General features: G+C 39.8%; 1 protein-coding gene and 1 long non-coding RNA gene across 7 annotated transcripts in view; one reads left to right on the top strand and one right to left on the bottom strand.

Annotated features, from left to right (window-relative positions):
- Nucleotides 1-10422, bottom strand: part of FAM184B (family with sequence similarity 184 member B) — a 118791-nt gene extending 108369 nt beyond the window's left edge. For all 6 annotated transcript variants that reach the window (XM_006063939.4, XM_044946057.2, XM_044946056.2 and 3 more), the window contains exon 1: nt 9476-10422. In XM_006063939.4, the coding sequence (XP_006064001.4) occupies nt 9476-9622 (147 nt within the window). In that variant the 5' untranslated portion in view covers nt 9623-10422. The remainder of the gene's footprint in view (nt 1-9475) is intronic.
- LOC112586224 lies at nt 9937-19873 on the top strand. Its single transcript, XR_003110664.2, has 3 exons — nt 9937-10073; nt 10417-10520; nt 19433-19873. It is a non-coding gene; the product is annotated as an uncharacterized LOC112586224 (long non-coding RNA).
- The last annotated feature ends 4563 nt before the right edge of the window (nt 19874-24436 follow it).

Below are 24436 nucleotides of genomic sequence, written 5' to 3'. Positions count from 1 at the left end.
CATGAGATGGCTGTTTGCAGGCTATGGTTGAAATGTGATATTTTTACCTAAGAGCTGTGGGAGGTCCAGGAAGAGTTTTGTTCATTTAGCCCACCAACAAACACTTGATGAGCAACAATCACTAACCAGGTGCTGTTCCAGGCATTGGGGTGTAGAGGAGAGAACGGGACAGAGAGAAATTCCTGCTTTCAAGGGATGACTTCCTTGGCAGGGAACAGAAAGCAATAAACAGATGAACAGATGGACGGAAAAAATGGAAACAGCAGATGGAGCTGAGGGAATTTCATGGTATAGGTGAGCAGGGAGTTCCTCCCTTAAGAGACATATGAGCCTAGCCAGGAGCAGGCAGAAGAAGCCACAAGGACAAAGGCTCCAGGTGGCACTAGCGTCTGAAGGCTTTGAAAGAAGGCCAGTGTGATGGAGGAGATGACGCTGAGAAGTGGACAGCAGACACCTCAGGTGACCATACTGAAGAATTCACTTAGGTGAACAAACTTTATTCCAAGTGAAATGAGAAGCCATTTGTGGGTTCTAAATGGAAGAATGTCATGCTCTTTGTTTATTCTGTATGATTATTGCTGCTGTGAGGGGGGCGAGGGTAGACCACGAGGAGCCCCAGAAGGGTTGAAGGAAGGAGGTGAAGGTGGCTCAGACTAGGGTGGAGGCAAAAATGCGGATGATCTTTTATATTTATGGGGTAAAGTCATCAGGACTTGCTTCAGAACTGGATTCAAAAGGGAGAAAATTCAGTTTGTTTTTGTTGGTTTTAATGTTCACAGCTTAATTGAGATATAATTATTGAGACCATACAATCCACCCATTTAAACTGTATAATTCAATGGCTTTCAGCACATGCACAGAATTGTGTAACTATGACCACAGTCAACCTAAGAATATTCTCATTGCACCAAAATGAAACCTTGCAGCCCTCACTCACTGCCCCTGACCGTACTTTGTACCATATTTTATTCATACCGTTTTCCAGTTGATAGACATTTAGTTTATTTCCATTTTTGGCTACTACAAATAATGTTGCTCTGAATGTTACGTATAAGTTAGTTTTTCTTGGGTATATACATAGGTGTAGAATTGCTGGTTCATTATGATAAATCTCTTAATTATTTGAGGAACTGCCAGATTGTTTTCCAAAGCGGCTGCAACGTTCTACAGCAATGTAGGAGGGTGTTATTCAGTTTTAGCATCACTCTGGCTGCTGTGCGGAGAAAGAATTGGAGCAAGGTTTGGGGTGGCAAGTGCAGAGATCTGAGTGTTATGCAAAAGTGGAGGTATCTTAGTAGGGTTTAAAGACATCCAATTTAAATTGTCCTTCATCCTATTTTCTGGCAAAAAGATTTCTGTGAGATAGCTGTCTGTACACCACAAATCACTTCATTAAATTAAAAGATTCCAACAGAGAGGGCTTGTTAATACAGATCTGCAGTTTTCAAATCTAGAATCCTAAAGCAAACTGGTATGGAACTGTTTAAACATCTGTCCCCACACAAGCTCCTGCAGGCAGGAGGGTATTTGGAGAGAAGCTAAGGGAGTCAGCAATGCAATAAAACTTCAATAGCTTCAAGCCACAAAAACCCAGGGCTCAAGTGGCAACCTGTTGCCGAGGACTCGTGTGGTAGCAGGCATCACTCCTACTGCTGGGCCGCTGCCCTGGCCTCTCAGTCCAGGAAAGGGCTGGCTTTGTTCCTAGTTGCTGGTTTTGACAACTGAGCAATGGTCCTGTCCCTCTGCAATTCTTCTAGCTCAGGAAGGGAAGAAACCAACATTTATCAGGCTTATGATAGTTCCGCGCCCGGGGTGAGATGCTCTCCTTACATTCCTTAAGTTGGTGAACCCTCACAACAAATCACCAAGGAAGAAAGGACTACTTTTCTCATTTACAGATAGGTTGGCCAGAAAAGGTATCTCTGAAGAGACAGCATTTTAGCTGGTAACAGCCACAAAAAGTGATCATTCTAAGAGTAAACCCCAAATTGTTAGCTCTCCAGGTGTCCTCGTTTTTATTCATATTTAATTTTTATTTATATTTATTATATAAATAAGAGTAAGAAGCACCCCTCTAGAAATAAATCCAACTTAAATTTATTTAAAAGATAACCTGGAGTAGAAATTATAATCTTTTTTCCTTAGTATTTCTGACTTTTTACTCAGGGACTATTCTCCATAACAGTATCTCCCTACCCCATCCCTAAACAATCCACTATTTTCCCCCAACATCCAATATGACTGTCTCTGCTCATGTGTCTCCACAGACTTCAGTAAGGTTCTGGGATGTGGGGAGACACAGTTCCCTTGGTTTGGTCATGCTACTATGCTGGGAGTGCTGACTCTGACCTCCAGACCTTCTCACAGCAGGAAGGAAGGATCTACAGATAAGAACTACACTGCCACTCAAAAGGCCCCTGCTCTCAAATTAGGATGCTTCTTGAATGACAGAATTCATTCTTACTACAACACTTTACCACAGTCCTCAAAACTGAACTCATCCTAAGATCTGTGTGGCAGGTCTTTAGGAAAGCTAAACTAACTAAAATATAAGACCAAGGCATAAGGCTGTTTTGAGATCAAAATATACTGTGTATATGCTCACTCATGTCTGATTCTTTGTGACCCCAGGGACAGTAGCTTGCCAGGCTCTTTTGTCCAGGGGATTTCCCAGGCAAGAATACTGGAGTGGGTTGCCATTTCCTCCTCTAGGGGATTTTCCTGACCCAGGGATCAAACGTGTGTCTCTTGCATCTCCTGCATTGGCAGGTGGATTCCTTACCACTGAGCCACCTGGGAAGAATAATATTAGAGAATGTGGCTTATATCCATGGGGAAGCTGGATTCTCAATATTTACCCACCTATTCACAAGCTGGGCCAGGGCAGTTCCTCCCCCTCCCAGAACTGTACCTCTTCTTATAAATAGACGGAGACTGACCATGCTCATCTCCTTGCCATGCAGAAATGCTGTGCTCCCGGAGGATGAGTAAGCATGTCAAGGGCTTTACAAAGAATGCAAACACTAGGGAATCATAAGGCATCACTAATGTCCAGAAGTTGCAGCCACTTGATTTCACCGTAGCCCCTATAGGGTCTTCTGAGACCTGGGAAGACATCATTTTGGAAGGATGACTGACAGGTTCTCTTGGGGTTATTTTACTCCTTATACTTTTAGCTTGGCAGCTTCTGGCACTAAGAGGACTGCTTATTGCCTCCTGGATACTTTTCTTCTCATAACTCCCAATGAGAGGTAGTCTCGTGGGTGTATGGAGTCATGTTTATGGGCTGGGTTCCTAAGATTCAGCCTTCAGTTTGAGGGATGATTGATGGAGAGGGAGCATGTGCTTTCCCACTCATTTTTGTGTTCTAATACAAAAGGATATTTGTTAAACTTGTTTTGGGGGCAAGACACTCCATCCCACCTTGAAAGTGGGAATTGGAAAATCTCTGGGTATGAGGGATGCCAACACTTCTGGATAAGAGGATGTAGAGAAAGTTACAAAAGGAAAAATCAGCTGCAGATTTTTGAGCGGGTGAAAAGCAGAGACTGGCTGAATGGACAGGGCTAAGCAAACCTGCCTGATGCTTTCAAGACCAAAGTATCCCACAGGCTATAATAGGAAATGGAAGTGAAACCTCCTGCTCTCCCAATTAACTCCTCTGTGTCTGCTCTACTATTCAAACCTTTGGCTATACTGAACCAGTGATTCTCAACCCTGTGTGAATGTTACAGGTCTTGAGGGGCTTTAGAAAACAGCAATCCCTGTCACCACTCCTTACTTTCTAAGATGGGGTCTGGGATACTGTATGCTTTTTGTTTGTTTTAAACTTTTATTTAGAAAGAATTTCAAACTTAGGGAAAAACTGCCAGAAAAAGAACAGTACAAAGAACGTCACACTTACCTTTACTCAGATTCTCTTATTCTTAACCATTTGTCCCATTTGTTCTATTACTTGTTCTCTTACTATTTTCTCTATCTTATTTATAAAATAAAGTAATGAAGATGTGTGTGTAGGAATGTAATGTTTGTAGCAGCATTATTCATAGTAGACCCAGAGTGGAAACAATCCAAATGCCTATTAATTGGTGAATATGATCATTAGTATCCATACAATGGGATACTAGTGTGAAATAAAAGGGAATGAATGAATGACATAAGACGCTACACCAATTGATGAACCTCAAAACACGATGCTAAGATTTAGCAACTAAGTGAAAAAACCAGATGGAAATACATGTTGCATTGTTTCACTGACATGAAAAGTCTGACAAAGACAAATTTATAGAGACACAAAGGAGATTAATGGTTGCTTGGCATGGGGGTGGGAACAGGGATTGACTACAGATGGATACAAAGGACAATGATAGAAATGTTCTAAAACTAGATTACGGTTATGGTGCAACAACTCTGTAAGTTTACTAAAATATATTGAATTGTATGCTTAGATGAATTTTATGATATGTAAATTATACTTCAATAAAGCTATACAAATTAAGCAGTTACCAAAATCAGACAGAAAGGAAGCAAGAACAGCAATCTTAGAAATGAAAATATAACTATACAACTTTATAGATGGGAAAAACTCTGGATTGGACAAACTGTTTAGTGGATTGGCAAACAAGAAAACATGATTAAGGAAATCATCAGGATTCAGAGACAAAAAAATTTTTAATAACATTTCAGAATATGGAGAGGCTTCCTTAATTCACTTAATAGCAGTTTCAGAAAAGTGAAAGGAAGTAATGGCAGAAAAACAATATTTGAACAGAAAATCATTGATAATTTTCAGAATTAAAGACAGCATATGAGTCTTCAGTAGAAAGTACACTCAATACCAATTAGGGAGTTATAATGAAATGGCTAAACATCAAAATAAACACATGCAAATGCCATCAAGAGAAAAGGCAGATTAGCTACAAATAAATGAAAATTTGATGGGCAGTGGGAATACCAGACCACCTGACCTCCCTCTTGAGAAACCTGTATGCAGGTCAGGAAGCAACAGTTAGAACTGGACATGGAACAACAGACTGTTTCCAAATAGGAAAAGGAATACGTCAAGGCTATATATTGTCACCCTGCTTATTAAACTTATAAGCAGAGTACATCATGAGAAATGCTGGACTGGAAGAAGCACAAGCTGGAAACAAGATTGCCGGGAGAAATATCAATAACCTCAGCTATGCAGATGGCACCACTCTTATGGCAGAAAGTGAAGAGGAACTCAAAAGCCTCTTGATGAAAGTGAAAGAGGAGAGTGAAAAAGTTGGCTTAAAGCTCAACATTCAGAAAATGAAGATCATGGCATCTGGTCCCATCACTTCATGGGAAATAGATGGGGAAACAGTGGAAACAGTGTCAGACTTTATTTTTCTGGGCTCCAAAATCACTGCAGATGGTGACTGCAGCCATGAAATTAAAAGATGCTTACTCCTTGGAAGAAAAGTTATGACCAACCTAGACAGAATATTGAAAAGCAGAGACATTGCTTTGCCAACAAAGGTTCATCTTGTTAAGGCTATGGTTTTTCCAGTGGTCATGTATGGATGTGAGAGTTGGACTGTGAAGAAAGCTGAGTGCCAAAGAATTGATGCTTTTGAACTGTGGTGTTGGATAAGACTCTTGAGAGTCCCTTGGACTGCAAGGAGATCCAACCAGTCCATTCTGAAGATCAGCCCTGGGATTTTTTTGGAAGGAATGATGCTAAAGCTGAAACTCCAGTACTTTGGCCACCTCATGTGAAGAGTTGACTCATTGGAAAAGACTCTGATGCTGGGAGGGATTGGGGGCAGGAGGAGAAGGGGACGACAGAGGATGAGATGGCTGGATGGCATCACTGACTCGATGGACGTGAGTCTGAGTGAACTCCAGGAGTTGGTGATGGACAGTGAGGCCTGGCGTGCTGCAGTTCATGGGGTCGCAAAGAGTCGGACATGACTGAGCGACTGAACTGAACTGAGGATTTTTATCAGCAGCAATTAATACCTATGGTAATGGAACACTACCAACACTGTGCCTTGGAAAAATAAGTGTTCAGAAGATTTTTATGGGCAAATAAACAATCGGGAGGACAAAATAAATACATTTTCAAATGCACAGAAGATTTCTTCGCCCACTAGGACCCCTTCAGAAAAAACCATTAACAGATGAACTTCAGACAGAAGAAAACTGAACCAAAAAAGAAGGCCATGGATTCAAGAAAAAAAAACATGGGGGGGGGGGGGGTAGAAGAATCAGCAAAATATCAGTAAATTTAAATAACTATAAAAATGAATTAAAAATTTTAAAGGTAAAAAATCTAGACAACAATGACAAGACAGGAAAGGGAAGGGCTATTAAATGGCCGAAGTATGCAAAGCTCTCTTTCAGGAAGAAAGAATTACATGATAACTTTATTCAGTTCAGCTCCGTCGCTCAGTCGTGTCCGACTCTTTGTGACCCCATGGACTGCAACACCCCAGGCCTCCCTGTCCATCACCAACTCCTGGAGTTTACCCAAACTCATGTCCATTGAGTCGGTGATGCCATCCAACCATCTCATCCTCTGTTGTCCCCTTCTCCTACCCTCAATCTTTCCCAGCATCAGGGTCTTTTCAAATGAGTCAGATCCTTGCATCAGGTGGCCAAAGTATTGGAATTTCAGCTTCAACATCAGTCCATCCAATGAACACTTAGGACTGATCTCCTTTATGATGGACTGGTTGGATATCCTTGCAGCCTGAGGGACTCTCAAGAGTCTTTTCCAACACCACAGTTCAGTTCAAAAGCATAAATTCTTCAGTGCTCAGCTTTCTTTATAGTCCATCTCTCACATCCATATATGACTACTGGAAAAACCATAACCTTGACGAGATGCAACTTTGTTGGCAAAGTAATGTCTCTGCTTTTTAACATGCTATCTAGGTTGGTCATATTAGAAAAACTATAGTTAAATATGTATGTGGAAAACTAAACATAATGTTGATAAGTATAGGAATAATGCCTAAAGCCCTCAAACCAACAGTGGAAAATGAGGGAATATAAATCATTTAACTAATCCCATAGAAAGCAGAGATGGAGAAAAAGGATGGTAAATGAAAAGCACAAAATATGATGGAAAAATAAGCCCCAATATATTGGTAATCACAGTAAACGCACATGGACTAAATTCACCTATCAGCAATACAACAAAATAAAACTTATAGAAAGATTAAATATAAAGAGATGGAAAATACGATGTACAAACAACCAGAAGAAAGGTAGCATATCAATATCCATATTGAAAGGGTCTAATTTAAACAACTAGCATGGAAAATGATAAAGCAAGCATGACACAATAAAAATCAACTGTGATTTCAACTTTGAATTTCTATATTCAAAACAGAATATACTTTGAGAAACACTGCCTACTATGCCATAGGATCATGGATGCTTTCTTCACAGTGCTTGGCAAATAATAATCATGCCAAAATATTAATGGGTGGAGTGACTACCATTACCACGTTATATTCAAATGATCTTTCTATACATTTGTCACACCACAAGGGCAGGGGCCCTATCTTTTTCAGTTGTATGCCATTAATATTGAACACAGTGCCTGGCACATAGCTGTTGTTTCTCAGTCACTAAGTTGTGTCCAACTCTTTGGACACGTCAGACTCTACAGCATATCAGACTCCTCTGTCCTCCACTATCTCCTGGACTTTGCTCAAATTCATGTTCATTGAGTCAGTGATGCTATCTATCTATCATCCTCTGCTGTCCCCTTCTCCTTTTGCCCTCAATCTTTACCAGCATTAGGGTCTTTTCCAGTGAGTTGGCCCTTTGCATCAGGTGGCCAGAGTATTTGAGCTTCAGCATCAGTCCTTCCAATGAATATTCAGGGTTGATTTCCTTTAGTATTGACTGGTTTGATCTCCTTGCCATCCAAGAGACTCTGAAGAATCTGCTCCAGCACCACAATTCAAAAGCATCAATTTTTCAGTGCTCAGCCTTCTTGATGGTCCAACTCAGTAGGCACTCCATAAATTCAAACTGAGTTCAAGGTTCATCTCTTCCATAAAACCTCTCCTAACTGTTCTTGCCTATAATGACTTAACCTTTGTTTCTACCTCTAGAGCACTCACAACTTGAAATATCCAATTTAGCAACTGATTACAGAGTAGTGTCTTTTTGTTTTTTCTCCAAAATTGTTTCTCCAAAAATATTTTAGTTTCTTTGAAGACAGATAAGAGGCTTTATTCTGTGCCTAACACCTCAAATCAATACTTTTTGGGTCGACGTTACTATTTGGATGACTGGAAATTAGATCAGTGGTGCCAAGCAGCATGTGCCAAGGCCTCCAAGGAGTATCTCCATTTCCCCTTTTCCACCCTTGACTCAAGAGATCACTGTTTGGATACAGGCTCATTTGCAAAAAATGTGGAGAAGTTAAGGGAAGGGCCTGAGAAGGCAGCTAGTGCCCAATTTCAGACCTCTGTGCTCTCTTCCTTCTGGCGAGGAGGAAAATGCCTGTGATGCTATAAAAAAAGTGGGTGTTGGAAGCGGGAGGGAGACAGTTGGGGAAGAGAGCATGTCCCATACACAGAATCTGGACCCAATGTTTTACTAGCAAGCATGTTATCAGGAATAATTACGAGATCAAAAGGAAACTCCAAGGCAAATAGCTCAATTCAGGCACTGGGGGACCTTGTATAAAAGACAGAGAGGGATGTTTTCCATCTACATGCCAGGCACAGGAGGGGTGCCTGTCACAAGCAACTCCTAATTGCGAAGCTGCAGGGGGCTAACAAAGGACAGGGTGACATCTTTTGCTGGTCTTCATAAGGAAGGCAGCACGGTCCCTAGAGGTTCAATCAGGGCCCTGGGATGAGGTAGGAGAATGGGCTGGCTGACCTCCCAAGGTCTTTTGTAATCCCGTAATTAAATGGTGAATCGTTCATTTCCCCATTTAGGCTCTGCACACGTCTGCAGCCAGTTTGATAGTAAGTCCCCTGGGCAGCCTTCCAGGTTTAGCGCGGTGCCACGCAAGCTGCTGGCACTCAACAAATGACTCGAATATTTGCTGAATGAAGGAATAAATGAATCAAATATTTAAATAGCCCACATGACCTCCTCCCCGCAGGTAAAGTACTGTGATGAATGAAATCACAACATTTCAGGCACAATCATTTGAGCAGAGCCTGCAAAGAAACACACATACACACCCCAGCACTGATTCAACTCGATTCACATTCCCACCCTGGGAGCACTGACCACCTGCTCGGCGTGCAAGCTGTAGGAGTTTTTTGGCAAGGATCCTTTCTCTCAACTGCTCTAGGACGGTGCCTCCAGAAGGTCACCAAGATTTAAGGCCTCTTCCCTTCCGCATGGCCTCCGAGACAAAGTTTCAGCTGGGATTTTGCCTGGACCTCCCTTGGGTGCGTCCGCACTCCCTTCCCTGCCCCCGGCGCCCCGGGCGCATATCTCGCCAGCCCGCAGCGCCTCATCTTACCTTGGTGAGCTGGGCGATCTTCTTGCACATTTTCACGTGCATCTCAGGATCACAGTCCATTCTCCAGCCGGCGCCACCGCGGGCATCGGCTTTGGAGCCCGGGCAATTCCCGGGAGCGTGAATTTTGCTGTTCAGGGCAGAAGCCATCGCTGAAACGCGACCGGCACTCAAAAGGCTCTTGCTGGCTCGGGTTCTCGCAGCCCACGATGTGCACGTGCTTGTGCGCGCGGGCGTGTGAGCTTGTGGGCTTTCTTCGGAGAGGTGGCACTGCAGTCCCGCCGCCTGCACCGCCACCTGGCTCTTGCTCCCCCTGGGTGTCCTCCTTCCCGCTGTTCGCGCGTCCACCCTGTCTGCCCCCGCGCTCTCGCTCGCTCGCTGGCTCTCCGGGCACCCGCACCCTGCGGAGAGGCGCCGAGGACCCGCACTTGCGGCTCGTGATTCGCTAGCCGCTCCGGGGCCGGTGCGGGTCTAGCCTGCAATAAGCTTTCGAGATGAGGAGTTGCTGGCCTCTAAGAGGTTTTCGCTGGCCGGGCGCCGCGCTCTGGGACACGTGGGTGCAGCCGGGCTCCGGACTCAGCGGCAACGGCCCCCGCCCGTGGTAGGCATCCCAGGCCAAACAAGAAGAGCCGGCTTCAGCCTCGGGCACTTGGGGGCGTTTGATCTGGGGAGGGGGATCCTGGCGAAGTGCTGTGGGCGAACGGGTGGCGAGGGACGGGGCACATTGACGGGTGCCCTCAGCCAGCTACTCCGGAGCCTCGGATCTCGGCGCTGAGGGCGGAGGTTGGGGGGTGGGGGGTGGGGGATGGGCGGGGGCAGGATGCCGAGAGGGGCGGGGTGGGGAAAGCAAATTGCGGGGACGCGAGGAGATGGCGGGGACCCGGGCAAACGATTTGGGCCCCTGTCTAGGCTGAGGGTGGGAGCCTCCCTTCTCCCATTTTAAGGAGGAGCGAGGATGTTGCGGGAGAATTGCCGGAGATTTACCAAAGGGAAGAAGCCAAGGGGCTGCGGAGAAGCTGGTGACGGAAATCTGGGACAAGAAATCTGGGTATGTAGCAAGGGACTGTGTGGTGTAGGGGGGTACAGGAAAAGTCAAAGACAGAGTTAGACAGGATGATAGCAGGTGTGGGAAAGGAAGCAAAGAGGAATGGAGTAGTAATTGGGTAACAGATGGAGCTGAAAGTCTAAATAAACAGTTCCTAGGGAAAGTGAAATGATTCATCCACACACGTGGCCACCCTCCTCCCGGAACCAGAATCCTGTCTTCTTTCGCTTACCATACAAGTGTGTTGTATCAGCAACCGAATATCATAAGCCACAAAGCCACTGACGATGTAATTTTCCACAGAGGTAAACAACTTTTGATAAAGTTCTGATCAAAAAGGCTATTTAGACCACCCCCTCCCCAATTCAAATAGAAAACAGAATGCCTGAAAATCAGAATCTCTACCAGGAAGCTAATGTAGACTCTTAGTCCTATCTTAGATTCCAGAGTCAAAATCTCTGGAGATGAGGGTCCAGAGCCCACATTTTAAGTGACCTTCCTACCTAATTCCATATTGAGAGTATTTTCTGCAGGGTTTTAATACATACTGAAATTTACAGGAATTCAACCACTTTGTTATTTCTAAGACACAACTTAATTCTAAGTTCCTTACTCTCGCCCTATTACCTTACAGTAGGCATGGCCAACCTGGGTTTTGGTTCCTAGTTTACCATCTAGGTTCCTTCTGCAGGACAACCACCCCTTCCCCAATTCAGTTAGAAAACAGAATGCCTGAATCAGAATCTCTACCTGGAGGCTGATGTAGACTCTTAGATTACAGAGTCAGTATCTCTGAAGATGAGGCTTCAGAATCCACATTTTAAGCGAGCTGCCTACCTAATTCCATATTTAGAGTATTTTCTGCAGGGTTTTAATACATACTAAAATTTACAGGAATTCAACCACTTTGTAAACTAGAGGAAAAATACCCATTTTGATCAGAACTTTATCAAAAGTTATTTACTTCTGTGGAAAATTACATCAACAATGGCTTTGTGGCTCATGGTAGTTGGTTGTTGATACAACACACTGGTAGGGTTTCCCAGGTGGTTCAGTGGTAAAGAATCCACCTGCCAATGCAGGACATGCAAGAGACACAGCTTCAATCCCTGGGTCGGGATGATCCCCTGGAATAGGAAATGGCAACCCACTCCAGTATTCTTACCTGGAGAATGCTATAGACAGAGAAGCCTGGTGGGCTACAGTCCATGGCATCACAAAGAGTCAGACACAACTGTGCAAATGAGCATGCACACACAACACACTTGTAACTGCCACATTAGCCAATATGTGCAAGCATCTGAGTACTACATTATGTCATAAAGTTCATCAAGCCAGAGCATTTCTATATTGAAATACATATTATTTAATTATTTTGCTTTCCTTTTATTATACTGATAATATTTAAAATGTGTTTACTAACTTGAAAAATTGTCTATGACTTTCAAGATAATAACATGAATGTTACAGAAAAGATGATACTGGGTGTGAAGAGGATTGAGAAACACTGCTCTCAATGATCTTATACAGACTACAGTTTAGTAATACTCCTTTCTAATTCCAAGTTTTAGTTATTTAATAATGATCTTATTAAGTCTGGGGTATATTATACTTTCAACTTTATAGTGGGACACAGTGGGGAAAGCAGATTCCCTTATCAGGCTTTGTTGGATTGCAATTAAGGTACCATGAGCTCGTCTGTCTTGGAAAGAGTCCTTTGCAGTTTGTGGAGGTTTTCTAGCACTGTGACTAGTAGGTCTTTTCACACTATCAGGAATCACATAGAGGGCAGAAGAGGATTAAATGCTTTGTCTAATACAAGGCATTTATTAGTCCACTAATGTGATCTTGGCATTGCACTATGCTCTTTGCACATGTTCTCACCCCTACTAAGGCACTTATTATCTGCATTCTACAGTCTAGAAAATTGAAGCTAAGGGAGGCTAAGTACCCAATTGTATACAGCTAGTAAATGGATCTGGGCTTCCCTGGTGGCTCAGACAGTAAAGACTCTGTCTGCAATGCAGGAAACCCGGGTTTGATCCCTGGGTTGGGAAGCTCGCCTGGAGAAGGAAATGGCAATCCACTCCAGTATTCTTGCCTGGAAAATCTCGTGGACAGAGGAGCATGGCAGGCCCCAGTCCATGGGGTCGCAAAGAGTCAGACCCTAGTGAATATTCCTCCCTAGAAACCCAGATAAAGAACATAGCTATTAGCAAGCCGTTAACCAGGCATACTTGCTTCTGCACATTTCTAACAGAGCAAGCACGTATTGATCTAGGAATCCCCCACCCTGCTGAGCCCCTCTTTCAACTTCAACTGCGGTTCTTATAACTGCATGTTCAGAAGTCAAGATTGCTTCGGCAGACAGGACAAGACTGCATAACCCAGGATTCAGGTGGTGTGGTCCTCCTACCTCCCTGGCACTGTATTCTAAATGTCTTAATCTTCACTAATTGACTTCTGTTTAAAAGTGGTTCAATAAATTATGGGATTTGAGCATCTTAATTTGAGTTGTAAGAATTTCCTGTCCATGACATCTAGGATAGAGTACGTGAATGGTAATTTAGTGTCTGAATAGAGTGCCAAAATGGTAATTTGGAGGTTACCATTGCATCAGGAAACCTTTCTACATGGATCTTTGCACAGATGTGCAAGTAATTCCATAGGAGTAATTCCTGGGAAAACCTGACTTTAAAGAGTAAGCAAATTTTAAATCTTGATATATTTTCTTATACTGTTCTTCAGAATAGTTATTCCAAATTACACTCATTAATAGTGCACAACAATGTGTGTTTCCCATACCCTTACCAACACTGTTGCTAGTGATCTTGAAATATCTTCCAATTTAAAAGGTGAAGAGTGTCTCCCCTCACCATTTGTTTGATTACTTGTATTTTACTAGTAAAATAAAATCAAAATTAGGGTTGGTGAAACATTTCTACAAATTGATTGGTTGTTGGAATTTAACATTATTATTTTTTGAATTAAACTTTTTGTGCACTTGCTTTTGCCTGGCTTTCTTCCACATGTTGAAGTAACTTTCTAGACCAAGATGGAATTGCTACTGTGCAGGGTACCACATAAGCAAACCAAAACTTAGATAACTTCTGTGTCTCTGTAATGCTCTGCATGACCAGAAACACAGTATATGTATCTCTGGGCCATCTGAGCCACCAATGAAGCCTGCTCTCCACTTAATGGAAACAAACAAAAAAATATTTTTTAACTGAATTAATTGTTGTAATAGGGATGACTTATGGTTGAATTTTTCAACCTAACCAAGTCATTTTTCAATTTCCCATTCTGGAATTGACCACTGTCTTTGTTTGTTTTGTTTTTTGTTATTCTGTAAGGTCATCTTTGGTGTCTCTGCAATACAAATCAAAGTATCAACTAGAATATGCACATGGGATTTAGAACTTTTCAAATTTTGGTAAACATAAAAGTCATCTTGATCTTGATAAAAATGAATAATTCTGACTCCGTACGTTAGAAATTTTCATTCAGGTTTCAGTAAGGCATCTTAAACAACCATTTCAGTGATGCTGGTATGGATGGTACCGGGCCCCACTTGAAGAATTGCTTTAATGTCCTAAATAAGTCTTAATAGTTCTGTTTATGTCATCTTGCTTTACAATGTCCTCCGCATCCTTCTCCTATTCACATCCTATTAGCCTTCAAGTCTCAGCTCAGGCTGAGCTCTGAGGGAATTCTGACCAGGTGACTCAGGTCAGAGATGCTCTCTCAGAGCTCTCATGGCAGTCAGTGCACAGCAAATGTCTCTAAAGTTTGATTCCACAGCCTATCAGTAGAAACTTTTTGACCATCCATTCCTAATAATGTATTTCTTAACCTATGATTCAGTATTGTTCTGTACTAATATTTTATATATGCTATTAAAATACACAGAAAAGAGACTACTAATGGATGAATTCAAATTATTATTAGACAAAAATTTTGGTATATTTTATTAACATATTGTGATATAATATTACAGTATTTTAGATGAAGCAATTGAATTGAATATGCTTCAACATTTTACAAAATTTTAATTTTATTATTTTGTTTAGTTGCTAAATTGTGTTCGAATCTTTTTTGACCCCAGGGACTGTAGCCTAGTAGGATCCTCCGTCCATGGGATTTCCCAGGCAAGAATACTGGAGTGGGTTGCCATTTCCTTCTCCATTATCATTTTAGGCTATTGTAATTCTGATGTAATTCTAAGTTCAGTTTCAACATTGATTTTAATAGCTGCTATAACTGAAAACATATGAAACTTCACAGGTTCAATGGAAGGATATCATTAAAGGTATTTACTAAATTATGGTTATCAATTTTTCAATCCCACATACCAATATTCATAAAGGATTTTGCTGAAATTTTGTTGAAATTTAGTAAAGTTATTTATTCCCTGATCAATTATCACAAGCTAATCATAAAATTTTGCATTTATTAAAAATGTATTTTAAAATAGGTAATGTATCCATATGGTACCATATTCAAGAGTGAAAGATGAAAAGCCTTTCTCCCACCTCCGTTTCTAGTGACTGGTTCCACTCCTGGAGAAGCAACAAATTCTATTCCTATATGAGCATAAAAAGCATGTATATATTTGAATTCCAGACACCTTTTACACTTACTATCATATTGAATGAGGAATTCCTACATTATATCCCTTCTATATTCCTTAGTCTTATTTTATCAGAATTTGAATAGTATTCACTTAATATAATAACTATATAAATATGGTTCATGGACTAAAGTGTGCTCAAACTTATTCCTACTTTTCTTATACAATCATTCTTTTTTGTCTTCATATTCTTCCTTTTTTATTCACAAACTGTTAGGGATAGATTTAAGTTTGTGTTGGTCTCAATATTCAGCCAAATTTGCTCTTTGGCATTTGCCTTGCCCTTTGGGAGACTGAATAGCCGACAACTTCTTTCAATATGATTTTTGGCAACTCTGAAATTATACTAGATCAATGATAATGGTTCTTTTTCCAGATGAACATCAGCCTATTCAGATTAACAACATCTGTATTTTTAATAAGGCAAGTGTATTAGTTATGGTAATGTTAATTGCTAAAATAAACAAACCCCACATCTCAGTAGCTTAACCCAGTAAAGTTTATTTTTGGCTCACATGAAAGTCTGAGTTACTTGTCTTTGGACCCTTTTCCTATCTAAAGTGAATCAGAGGTTGGATCTGTTTGTGTTCCAAGATCCTCCAGAACCCAGGACCACATAGTCATCTGCCTCTAGCCAGTAAAACGCAAAAAGAACAGAGAAGGTATATCAACTACTAAAATACCTTTGGATCCTAGAATTGACATGCCAACCTGCTGTCATTCTATTGGCAAAAGCTAATTATAGGCAAGAACTGAATAAGATATAAAGGGGGCTGGAAATACAACTTCTGGCTGGGTAGCAATTTTTCATAAGAACTCTACACTGTGAAAAGTGATGTGATGTGAAAAGTGATACAACATGATGGACACAGAATCATCTATTACAAATAATTCAGACTTACTGTTAATATCTGAATATTCACTTTCTAGTACAAGTAAACATTTAGGATATAAGTTGAAGTGAAAAACCACACTTGAATGTAAGCTGCGTGAAGGCAGAAATTCTTGACTGATAAAACCAGTGATTAGAGTAATTCTTGGCACTCTGTAGGCGGTCAAAAAATATTTGCTGAAGGACCAATTGAATGAATGTATTTTATGTACTGAAATTCTATTAATCTGCTACGATATTAATGTGTATATATTGCAAAAGTAAAGTTATGAAAGTAATTGATTTGAAAACTATTCATTTTACGTACAGAAACAGATATTGAGAACTTTCTGGTAGTTGAATAATAAGGAAACAGATGAGCATGAATATTAGACTAGATAATGTCTAGAAGATTACCTTAAATGTATAAAACGCGTGTGTGCTATGCTGTGCTTAGTTGCTCAGTCATGTTCGACTCTTTGTGACCCCATGGACTGTAGCCTGCTGGACTCTCTGTCCATGGGGATTCTCCAGGCAAGAACACTGAAGTGGGTTGCCATGCCCTCTTCCAGGGGATCTTCCCAACCCAGGGATCGAACCCAGGTCTCCCACATAAGACATTTAAAAACATTTAAATGACAGTGCATGGCAGAATGGGCTTCCTAGGTGGCACTAGTGGTACAGAACCTGTCTGCTGACATAAGAGACAAGGTTTCAATCCCTGGGTGGGGAAGATCCCCGGAGGAGGGCATGCAACCCAGTCCAGTACTCTTGCCTAGAGAATCCCATGGACAGAAGAGCCTGGTGGGCTACAGTTTATAGGGTCGCAAAGAGTTGGACATGGATGAAGCAACTTAGCATGCATATACACACAGGGCAGAATAATAGACTCAACTGTTTATAATTCCAATAGCTGTAGAACTGGTATACTAAAATTCACAATTTTAAACAAAGAAGTGTTATTAGATTTTAGTGATTTATACCATTTTAGATAATTAATTTTCAAGAAAAAGTCCAGTTTTGGAATTCTTCAGTCTTTTGAGGATAACTGAAAAACAGAATGTCAACTCTCCTACCTCAAATTTCATGAAAAGGACAAATTCCAAAGATATATAAACTACATCTGTGATAAATGACTATAATCTGGATTTCTGCTTGCTAAATTGCTTCAGTCATGTCTGAATCTTTGCGACCCTATGGACTGTAGCCTGCCAGGCTCCTCTGTCCATGGGACTCTCCAGGCAAGAATACTGCTGCAGTGGGTTGCCACGCCCTCCTCCAGGGGATCTTCTCAACCCAGGGATGGAACCCACTTCTCTTATGTCGCCTGCATTGCACATTGGCGAGCAGGTTCCTTACCAGTAGCACCACCTGGGAAATAATCTGGATTAAAAAAATTTAAAGAATGTGAAAAAAGGAAGAAAGTAATAGAGAAAAATAAGGTACTTAAAATATTATTCCAAGTAATTAAATTTCAAAATAGTTGTAATAGGAATATTTTAATAAAGACAATTCCTTTCTACCTCAGCTCATATGAAGAACTAACTTGAGATGGATCACAGACTTAGTGAAAGCTAAAACTGTAAGTCTTCAAAAAAAAAAAACAACCACAGAATAGCTTCAGAACATTCAGGTTGGCAAAGGTTTGTTAATAGAATAATAGAATAATAGCACTCACAATAATAGAAAAACAACCTGATAACTGGATTTTATAAAAATTAAAAATGTCCATTCATAATATACCACTAAGAAAGTAAAAAGAAAAGGCATAGACTGGCAAAAGATGTCTGTAAGACACACACACATATATATCTGACAGACAAACTTGTGTACAAAATATATAAAGAACATATCCCTAATAAAAAGATAACTGCAGTATAATTTAGAAATGGGCTTGAATACGTACTTTCAAAAGCGGTATCTGAATGGCTGATGATAAGCATATGAAAAGGTACTCAATACTGCAAATGGAGAAGGCAATGGCACCCCACTCCAGTACTCTTGCCTGAAAAATTCCATGGGCGGAGGAGCCTGGTAGGCTGTAGTCCGTGGGGTCGCTAAGAGTCAGAGTCAGACATGACCGAGCGACTTCACTTTCACTTTTCACTTTCATGCATTGGAGAAGGAAATGGCAACCCACTCTAGTGTTCTTGCCTGGAGAATCCCAGGAACGGGGGAGCCTGGTGGGCTGCAGTCTATGGGGTCGCACAGAGTTGGACACGACTGAAGCGACTTAGCAGCAGCAGCAGCAGCAATACTGCAAATCATGGAAATGTAAATTAAAGTCACAATGAGATACTACTATATAATACCAGAATCGGTAAAATTAAGGATAGACAATAACAAATGTTTGTAAGGATGTAAAGTAATTGGAACTTTCATATATTGCTAATGAGAGCATAAAATGATACAATCACTTTGGAAAGTATTTGACAGTTTTACTCTATGACATAGCAGTTTGGCTCCTAGGACCCAAGAGAAATGGGTGTGCATATACTCAGAAAAAGCACAGAAATATATTTATTTCAGCTTTATCTGTAATAGCCACAAATTAGAAAATACTCAAATCTCACCTAACAGATAATTGCATATGAATACAATGGGACAGTCTACAACAATTAAAAAAAATGAACAGTGGATACATGCAAACACCTGGATGAATCGCTGATATTATATTGATGAAAGCATACAAGTGTAAAACAGCACATACTGGATGAGTCCATTTGCATAAGTTGAGAAAAAGCAAAACAAATTGATCTTTAGAAAACCTTCTGGGGCAGGTATAAATAGGGAAAAGGACACTAGGTAATCAGAAATTTTTTGGACTTTAATCTGAGTGTACACATCTTAATATGAGAGTATACACTATGTGAAAAATCAAGTACACTTGTGATTATTGCACTTCATGTCCTTCCCTGTACTTATGATTATCCCTTACTTAAAAAATAGAAAAGGCACATGAACAAATTGTCCTGGCGTGGTTTACTCAATAGATTTGATGACAGAGAAAAAACACATCACCACAGATAATCATTTGCAATTAGATCAAAATTTATTCTTAGTTATATAATACTAATGTAAACAAAGTACAGGAAAAAACCTCAATCATAATACATAGAAAAAAAATCTAAAGCATTATATGGGAATAACTATATCTTGATAGCAAAAATAGTACAGAAGATGAAAAAGAGTATGTAATTTCAAAATATTTGTAAAGAAGTAAATCATTCCTTATGCTTTTGAGTCTACAGAGGCTAAAATTTAAACAAAAAGCTTGTTGAAATTATTGCTATGTATTATGCATTATTTCTTTAAATAAAAAAATTGAGATTTGTCTAAGCAAGGGGCATAGTTCCTTTCACAAGACAAGTTATTGAAAACAATTTTTCTTTCTGGAAAAATCTTCTGCAGGGCACATCTTTTTGAAGGTGAGCACCTATTGCAATTGTGGAGTATGATGCCTGAAGGAGCAATTTAATCACTGACAATGCTACAATTCTCCTGTGTCTTTAATGTCAAACTTCTAAAATCTGACTATCAACATTGTAATGATTACATTTTGAGAAATAAAATTTCAATTTATTTTTTTGATACAGAAACACTTATTCAAAAATGTGTATTTGGTGTACTTCTAATTGCCTCAGATCAGATCAGATCAGTTGCTCAGTCGTGTCCGACTCCTAATTGCCTCATTTTATCATTATTCTCACTACCCTTGTGCTTATCTTTTTATACTTTCTCTTGTCTTAACATCTGTTGCACTTCTTTTTATACTTTCCATGTACTCAAACACTTTGTTCCAAGTTTCCTAGGGACCTACTTCCTCAAACCTCCACCCTACTTACTTGACACAGTAGTCATCGTGGGACTTTCATTGCATTCCTTTGTCAGATCTTATATTTTCAGGATCCCATGCTTTCTTACTTAGATTACTCCTTTGTTTTGATGAAGCACATCCTTCAGTAGCCTCCTAAGAAAGGGTACATGGTAAGATACAATTTTGAGACCATGCCAATCTAACATTTATTTTAGCCCCATACTTGATTGGACTGTCTATAATTCTAGACAGAATACTAGATTGGAAATAATTTTTTCTCTTCGATTTGAAGACCCTGCATTTATAGTCTTCTAGCATCTTCTAGTGTTGCTATCAAAAAGTCAAAATGCCATTCTGAAAACATCCTTTTATGTAACTCTTGTTATCCCTCTGTGGAAACTTGTAAGGATCTTAACAACTGGCATCCTGAACTATCATCATATGACTTTGCATGTGTGTGTGGGTGATTCATTGTACCATGCGCTCAGTGGATCATTTTATCAGTAAGAGCCACATGTCCTACATGTTGGGGAGATATTCTTATTTATTATCACCTCCTTTCTCTGTTCTCTCCTTTTTGAGATCTTATTAATCAGATGTTGTGCCCCATTCTGATCTAATTTTTTGGTTCTTTGCTATTTTTACCTCTGCTTTTTTGTTCTATTTTCTGAAATTTCTTCAACTTATCCCCCAACACATTTCATATTTAATTTTGGCTCTCCTATTTTTCTAATACTTTTTTCTGATTGTTCATCTTTTATAGCACTGTGTTAATTTTCATGGATGCAAGATATGCTGTTTCTGAGAATATTATAGCATCTTTGGGGACTTTATGTTTTCTGCTTTCTTTTCTTTTCCAGGTACTTTTGTTTTGGTCTTCATCTTTCATTGTTGAAGTTATTTCTGTATATATAGTGATTCTTGGCTGTCAGCTTAGCATTCTTTCTTTTTTTATATATTGGAAAAATTTTATTTTTAGTTGAACAACACTGACCGCATTTTCTTTTCCTGAGTATTGCTTTGTCTATTATGGTTTAGTGCCTCCACACAAAAGTTTAAGTTCAGCTGGAACTTCTTCCCCTTATTTTTGGTTTGTTTTGATTATCTTATATACTTACTAGAGGTTAACCAAATATATATTAATACCAGTAGCTTAGCATTATTTCAAGGGACTGAGAAGTCATGTATGAATGAGTAGGGTTGTGAACTCTGAGCTTCACTGTAACAAATAATCAAGTGGCAAGCTGTTTTTTAAAATTGTTCATCTCTCCAGAAGGCTTGGGATGCCGTGTGTATAAGCCCAGCTGCCACATTCTGTAGCAAGGTGGTGAAAGAACACTGAAGGCTTATAATGTTCAGAACACTGATCTCTCAATCATCCTGTTTTCAGTGTCATACCTCACTACCACCATCATTCTCCCCCCAGATCCCAGCTCTAATCTGTTTGGTTGAATTTCTCCAGAGAATAAGTCTCCAGCCTTCTGCTAGAAAAAGAGAAAGCTGCTTGGCTACAAAGGGAGAACAAAAATAGACTTTCAAATAATCCCCTTGTTTTCAACTTTGGTCCTCAACCTCACCTTTCAGGGCACCTAGTGACTCCGAATCCTTGACTCTTTGCGGGGTTCTGGAAGAAAAAGATAGGTGTTCCATATTTGTGGATCTTTTCTGAGATGAAGAGTGGCTGTGAGAATTGTGCTACCTATCAAGTGTTTAAAAAAAAAAGTAGTGCACCTAATCTTTCCCTTCATGGTAAAAGAGAATGAGAAAGTAATTGTTAAGTCACACAAACAAAAAACAACAGACAACCCCTAAACGACCGATTATCTAGACATTATTTCGAACATTTGTACATCTGGAAATGTTTTAATGGCTATGTGAGAATTTTAGCCAAAGACAATGTGTCTCCTATTAAAAACTCTCATATCTGCAACTAGGCTTCCTCTTTTATCTCTTAACAATAAACTTTGGGTCAACTATGTGTTAGCCTCCCTCTTCCCTTATCAAGTATTAGCAGGTAAAAAAACAGTACATAATGGAAAGAACCGGTGTGTTTCCTGGGAACAAATACATGACTACAATCCAAACTTAACCAGTGTTACTAACACATTTATAGGGTTGCCAGATAAAATATGGGATGCCACATAAATGTGAATTTCAGATAACTAATTTTTTTTCTAAAATAAGTATGACCCCTATATCTTTTTTCTGAAATTCAAATTTATTTTGGCATCCTGTATTTTTATTTGCTAAGACTGGCAATCCAAGATATTTAAAGACAGAATATAAGTAGAAAATGACCACCATAGAAAAGCTGGATATAAAGAAGGAAACTGGGGATCTGGACCAAAACTATTCAAGCCACCGGGAAAAATCTACATTATTGGGACTTCCCTGCTGGTCCAGTGGTTAAGAATCTGGCCTTGCAATGCAGGGAACAAAGGTTCGACCCCTGGAGCGGGAAGTAAGATCCCACATGCCATGGAGAAACTAAGCCTGTGCACTGTTATTACTGAGCCTGCATGCCACAAGAAAAGATCCCACACGACACACTAAATATCCTGAATGCAGCAACTAAGACCCGATGCGGGCAAATAATATTTTAAAAATCTACATTACTACCAAGCTGGTAGCCATGGGCAACCCCATACATACCCACTTTGCAATATAGACTGCCTTGGCTGTGACAAAAATTAATGCTTTCAATTACTATAGGAACTTGGATTATCTAGGTAGCATGGTTAGCCCCGTGTCACTAGAGCTCTCCTTCTATCAAGCCAGTCTGGTTCCTCAGGGTATCATCACAAAGCCAATCAAGTCTTTTCTGATGGAAGATGGCCATACTCTTGGACTGTTTCAATTATTTGTGTATCTCTCAAATGAAATTACCCCAATCAGACCACTGCCTAGATGATACACAGCAAGACATTAGCTGATGTCCTGGAGTGTCAGGTCTCATAAGCTGACACCATGGTGGAAGAGTAGCATGAAACATGGGTTTAGTAGTTAACCCAAATATAATAGCTTCCCCCTAACTGTTATCAGCTCTTTAATTTATAAGCTGCAACTCATTTTAAGATGCCATCTGTTTTCTGTTGATACCTAATTTGATACCACACCAGCTCAGTTTCTGTGTATACTAGGAACTCAGTTAACAACCTTGTTAGGCTGACTGGGATCCGATCTCCTTGATGAATACTGGTTATGTCCTACTCTAGGAAACAGAGAATAACTTTCCAAATATTTTCAAGAATTTTCATATCATGTTTCAGGTGCATATATTTTTTCCCAAATAAACTTCCTGAATTCCAGACAACTTACTGCTTTATGCTCCAACACTAAGCTGTTGTTAACATTTTATTTTTTTTTTTGAGAGTTTGAATTGTTTATTGTATAATTTTATACACACTGTGTTTTAAGTGCATTATTAAATATTTAAACATTTTGTATGGGATTGGACAAGTCATTTAATTTTTCTCTTCAGATTTCTCATCTCTGGAAATTATCTCAAAGTATCTTTCCATAGTGTCATTTCAATGGGTGCTATAGGATTTAAAAAGAAGAAAATAAACATTTTATTAACATTCAAAATCATAGTTATGAATTTGGTAAATATTGCCTGGCTGTTGAAGGTCACTTCCAGGTTTATGAGCTGGTGTTGATGAGAAGTAAGCAATGATCAACCACAGGCAGAAGCTGCAGGGGATGTGAGGAGAGGTTCTTCACAGTGGTCTATGTTCAACATGGAGAAAAAAAAAAGGCAAAAGCCAGTCTTTAGGTTTTAGAGGAGGTAGAGGACTGGTTTTATCAATGCCCTTCTGCCTCAATTCTGATGCTCGTCACTGTAGCCCTGTTCTGATTCAACCTAAGCCCTGAACATGGTTGATGAGATAGGGTAAGGTATCATTTTTGTATTTATACATAATATTAAGGGGTTTTTACTTTAGTGATGATATGAGTAGAAAGGGAGAATTTTTATACTATGCCACAAAATAGTTCATTTTTGAATATTTTAGAATAATTAACAAAATTCTCTTGGAACTAAATGGATTATTTCATGTCATGTGTGGGCTGGAAAAAAGTGATTAAGTTCAGAACTGACATTTAAAATGAAATGTTTATTTCTAGTCCATCTGAGAGTGGGTCTTCACTGGCAAGGTTAACATTTTAAACTGACTCCACAGTTTAGAAGCAACAAATCTAGTATTGTCTGCCTGCTACACTGTTATTTTAAATTATCATTATTATTTTTTATCTTGGACACACCCTGAAGCTTGTGGGATCTCAGTTCTCCAGGGATTGAACCTGGGTCACAGCAGTGAAAGCACTAAATCCTAACCACCAGACTACCAGGGAACTCTACTATTATTTTTAAATCAAGTCTTCCTTTTCCATACCTTATTGAAAATTCAGGGCTGGTCATAGCTCTTACAGCCAAGAAGAGCTGGGAAGATCACATCACTGTGACATTCCTTCCCTAGTCTTACTTACAAAAATTTTATAGAACATAATCCCACTGCTGCCACCAATAGAAACAGATTAGAAGACTGTATACAAGGATCAGACTCAAACATGTAGCCATTAACTACACTTGTTTCAAA

This window comes from Bubalus bubalis, chromosome 7 (genome assembly GCF_019923935.1).
Source record: "Bubalus bubalis isolate 160015118507 breed Murrah chromosome 7, NDDB_SH_1, whole genome shotgun sequence".
Taxonomy (NCBI): Eukaryota; Metazoa; Chordata; class Mammalia; order Artiodactyla; family Bovidae; genus Bubalus; species Bubalus bubalis.
This window is presented reverse-complemented; position numbering and strand designations above follow the sequence as displayed.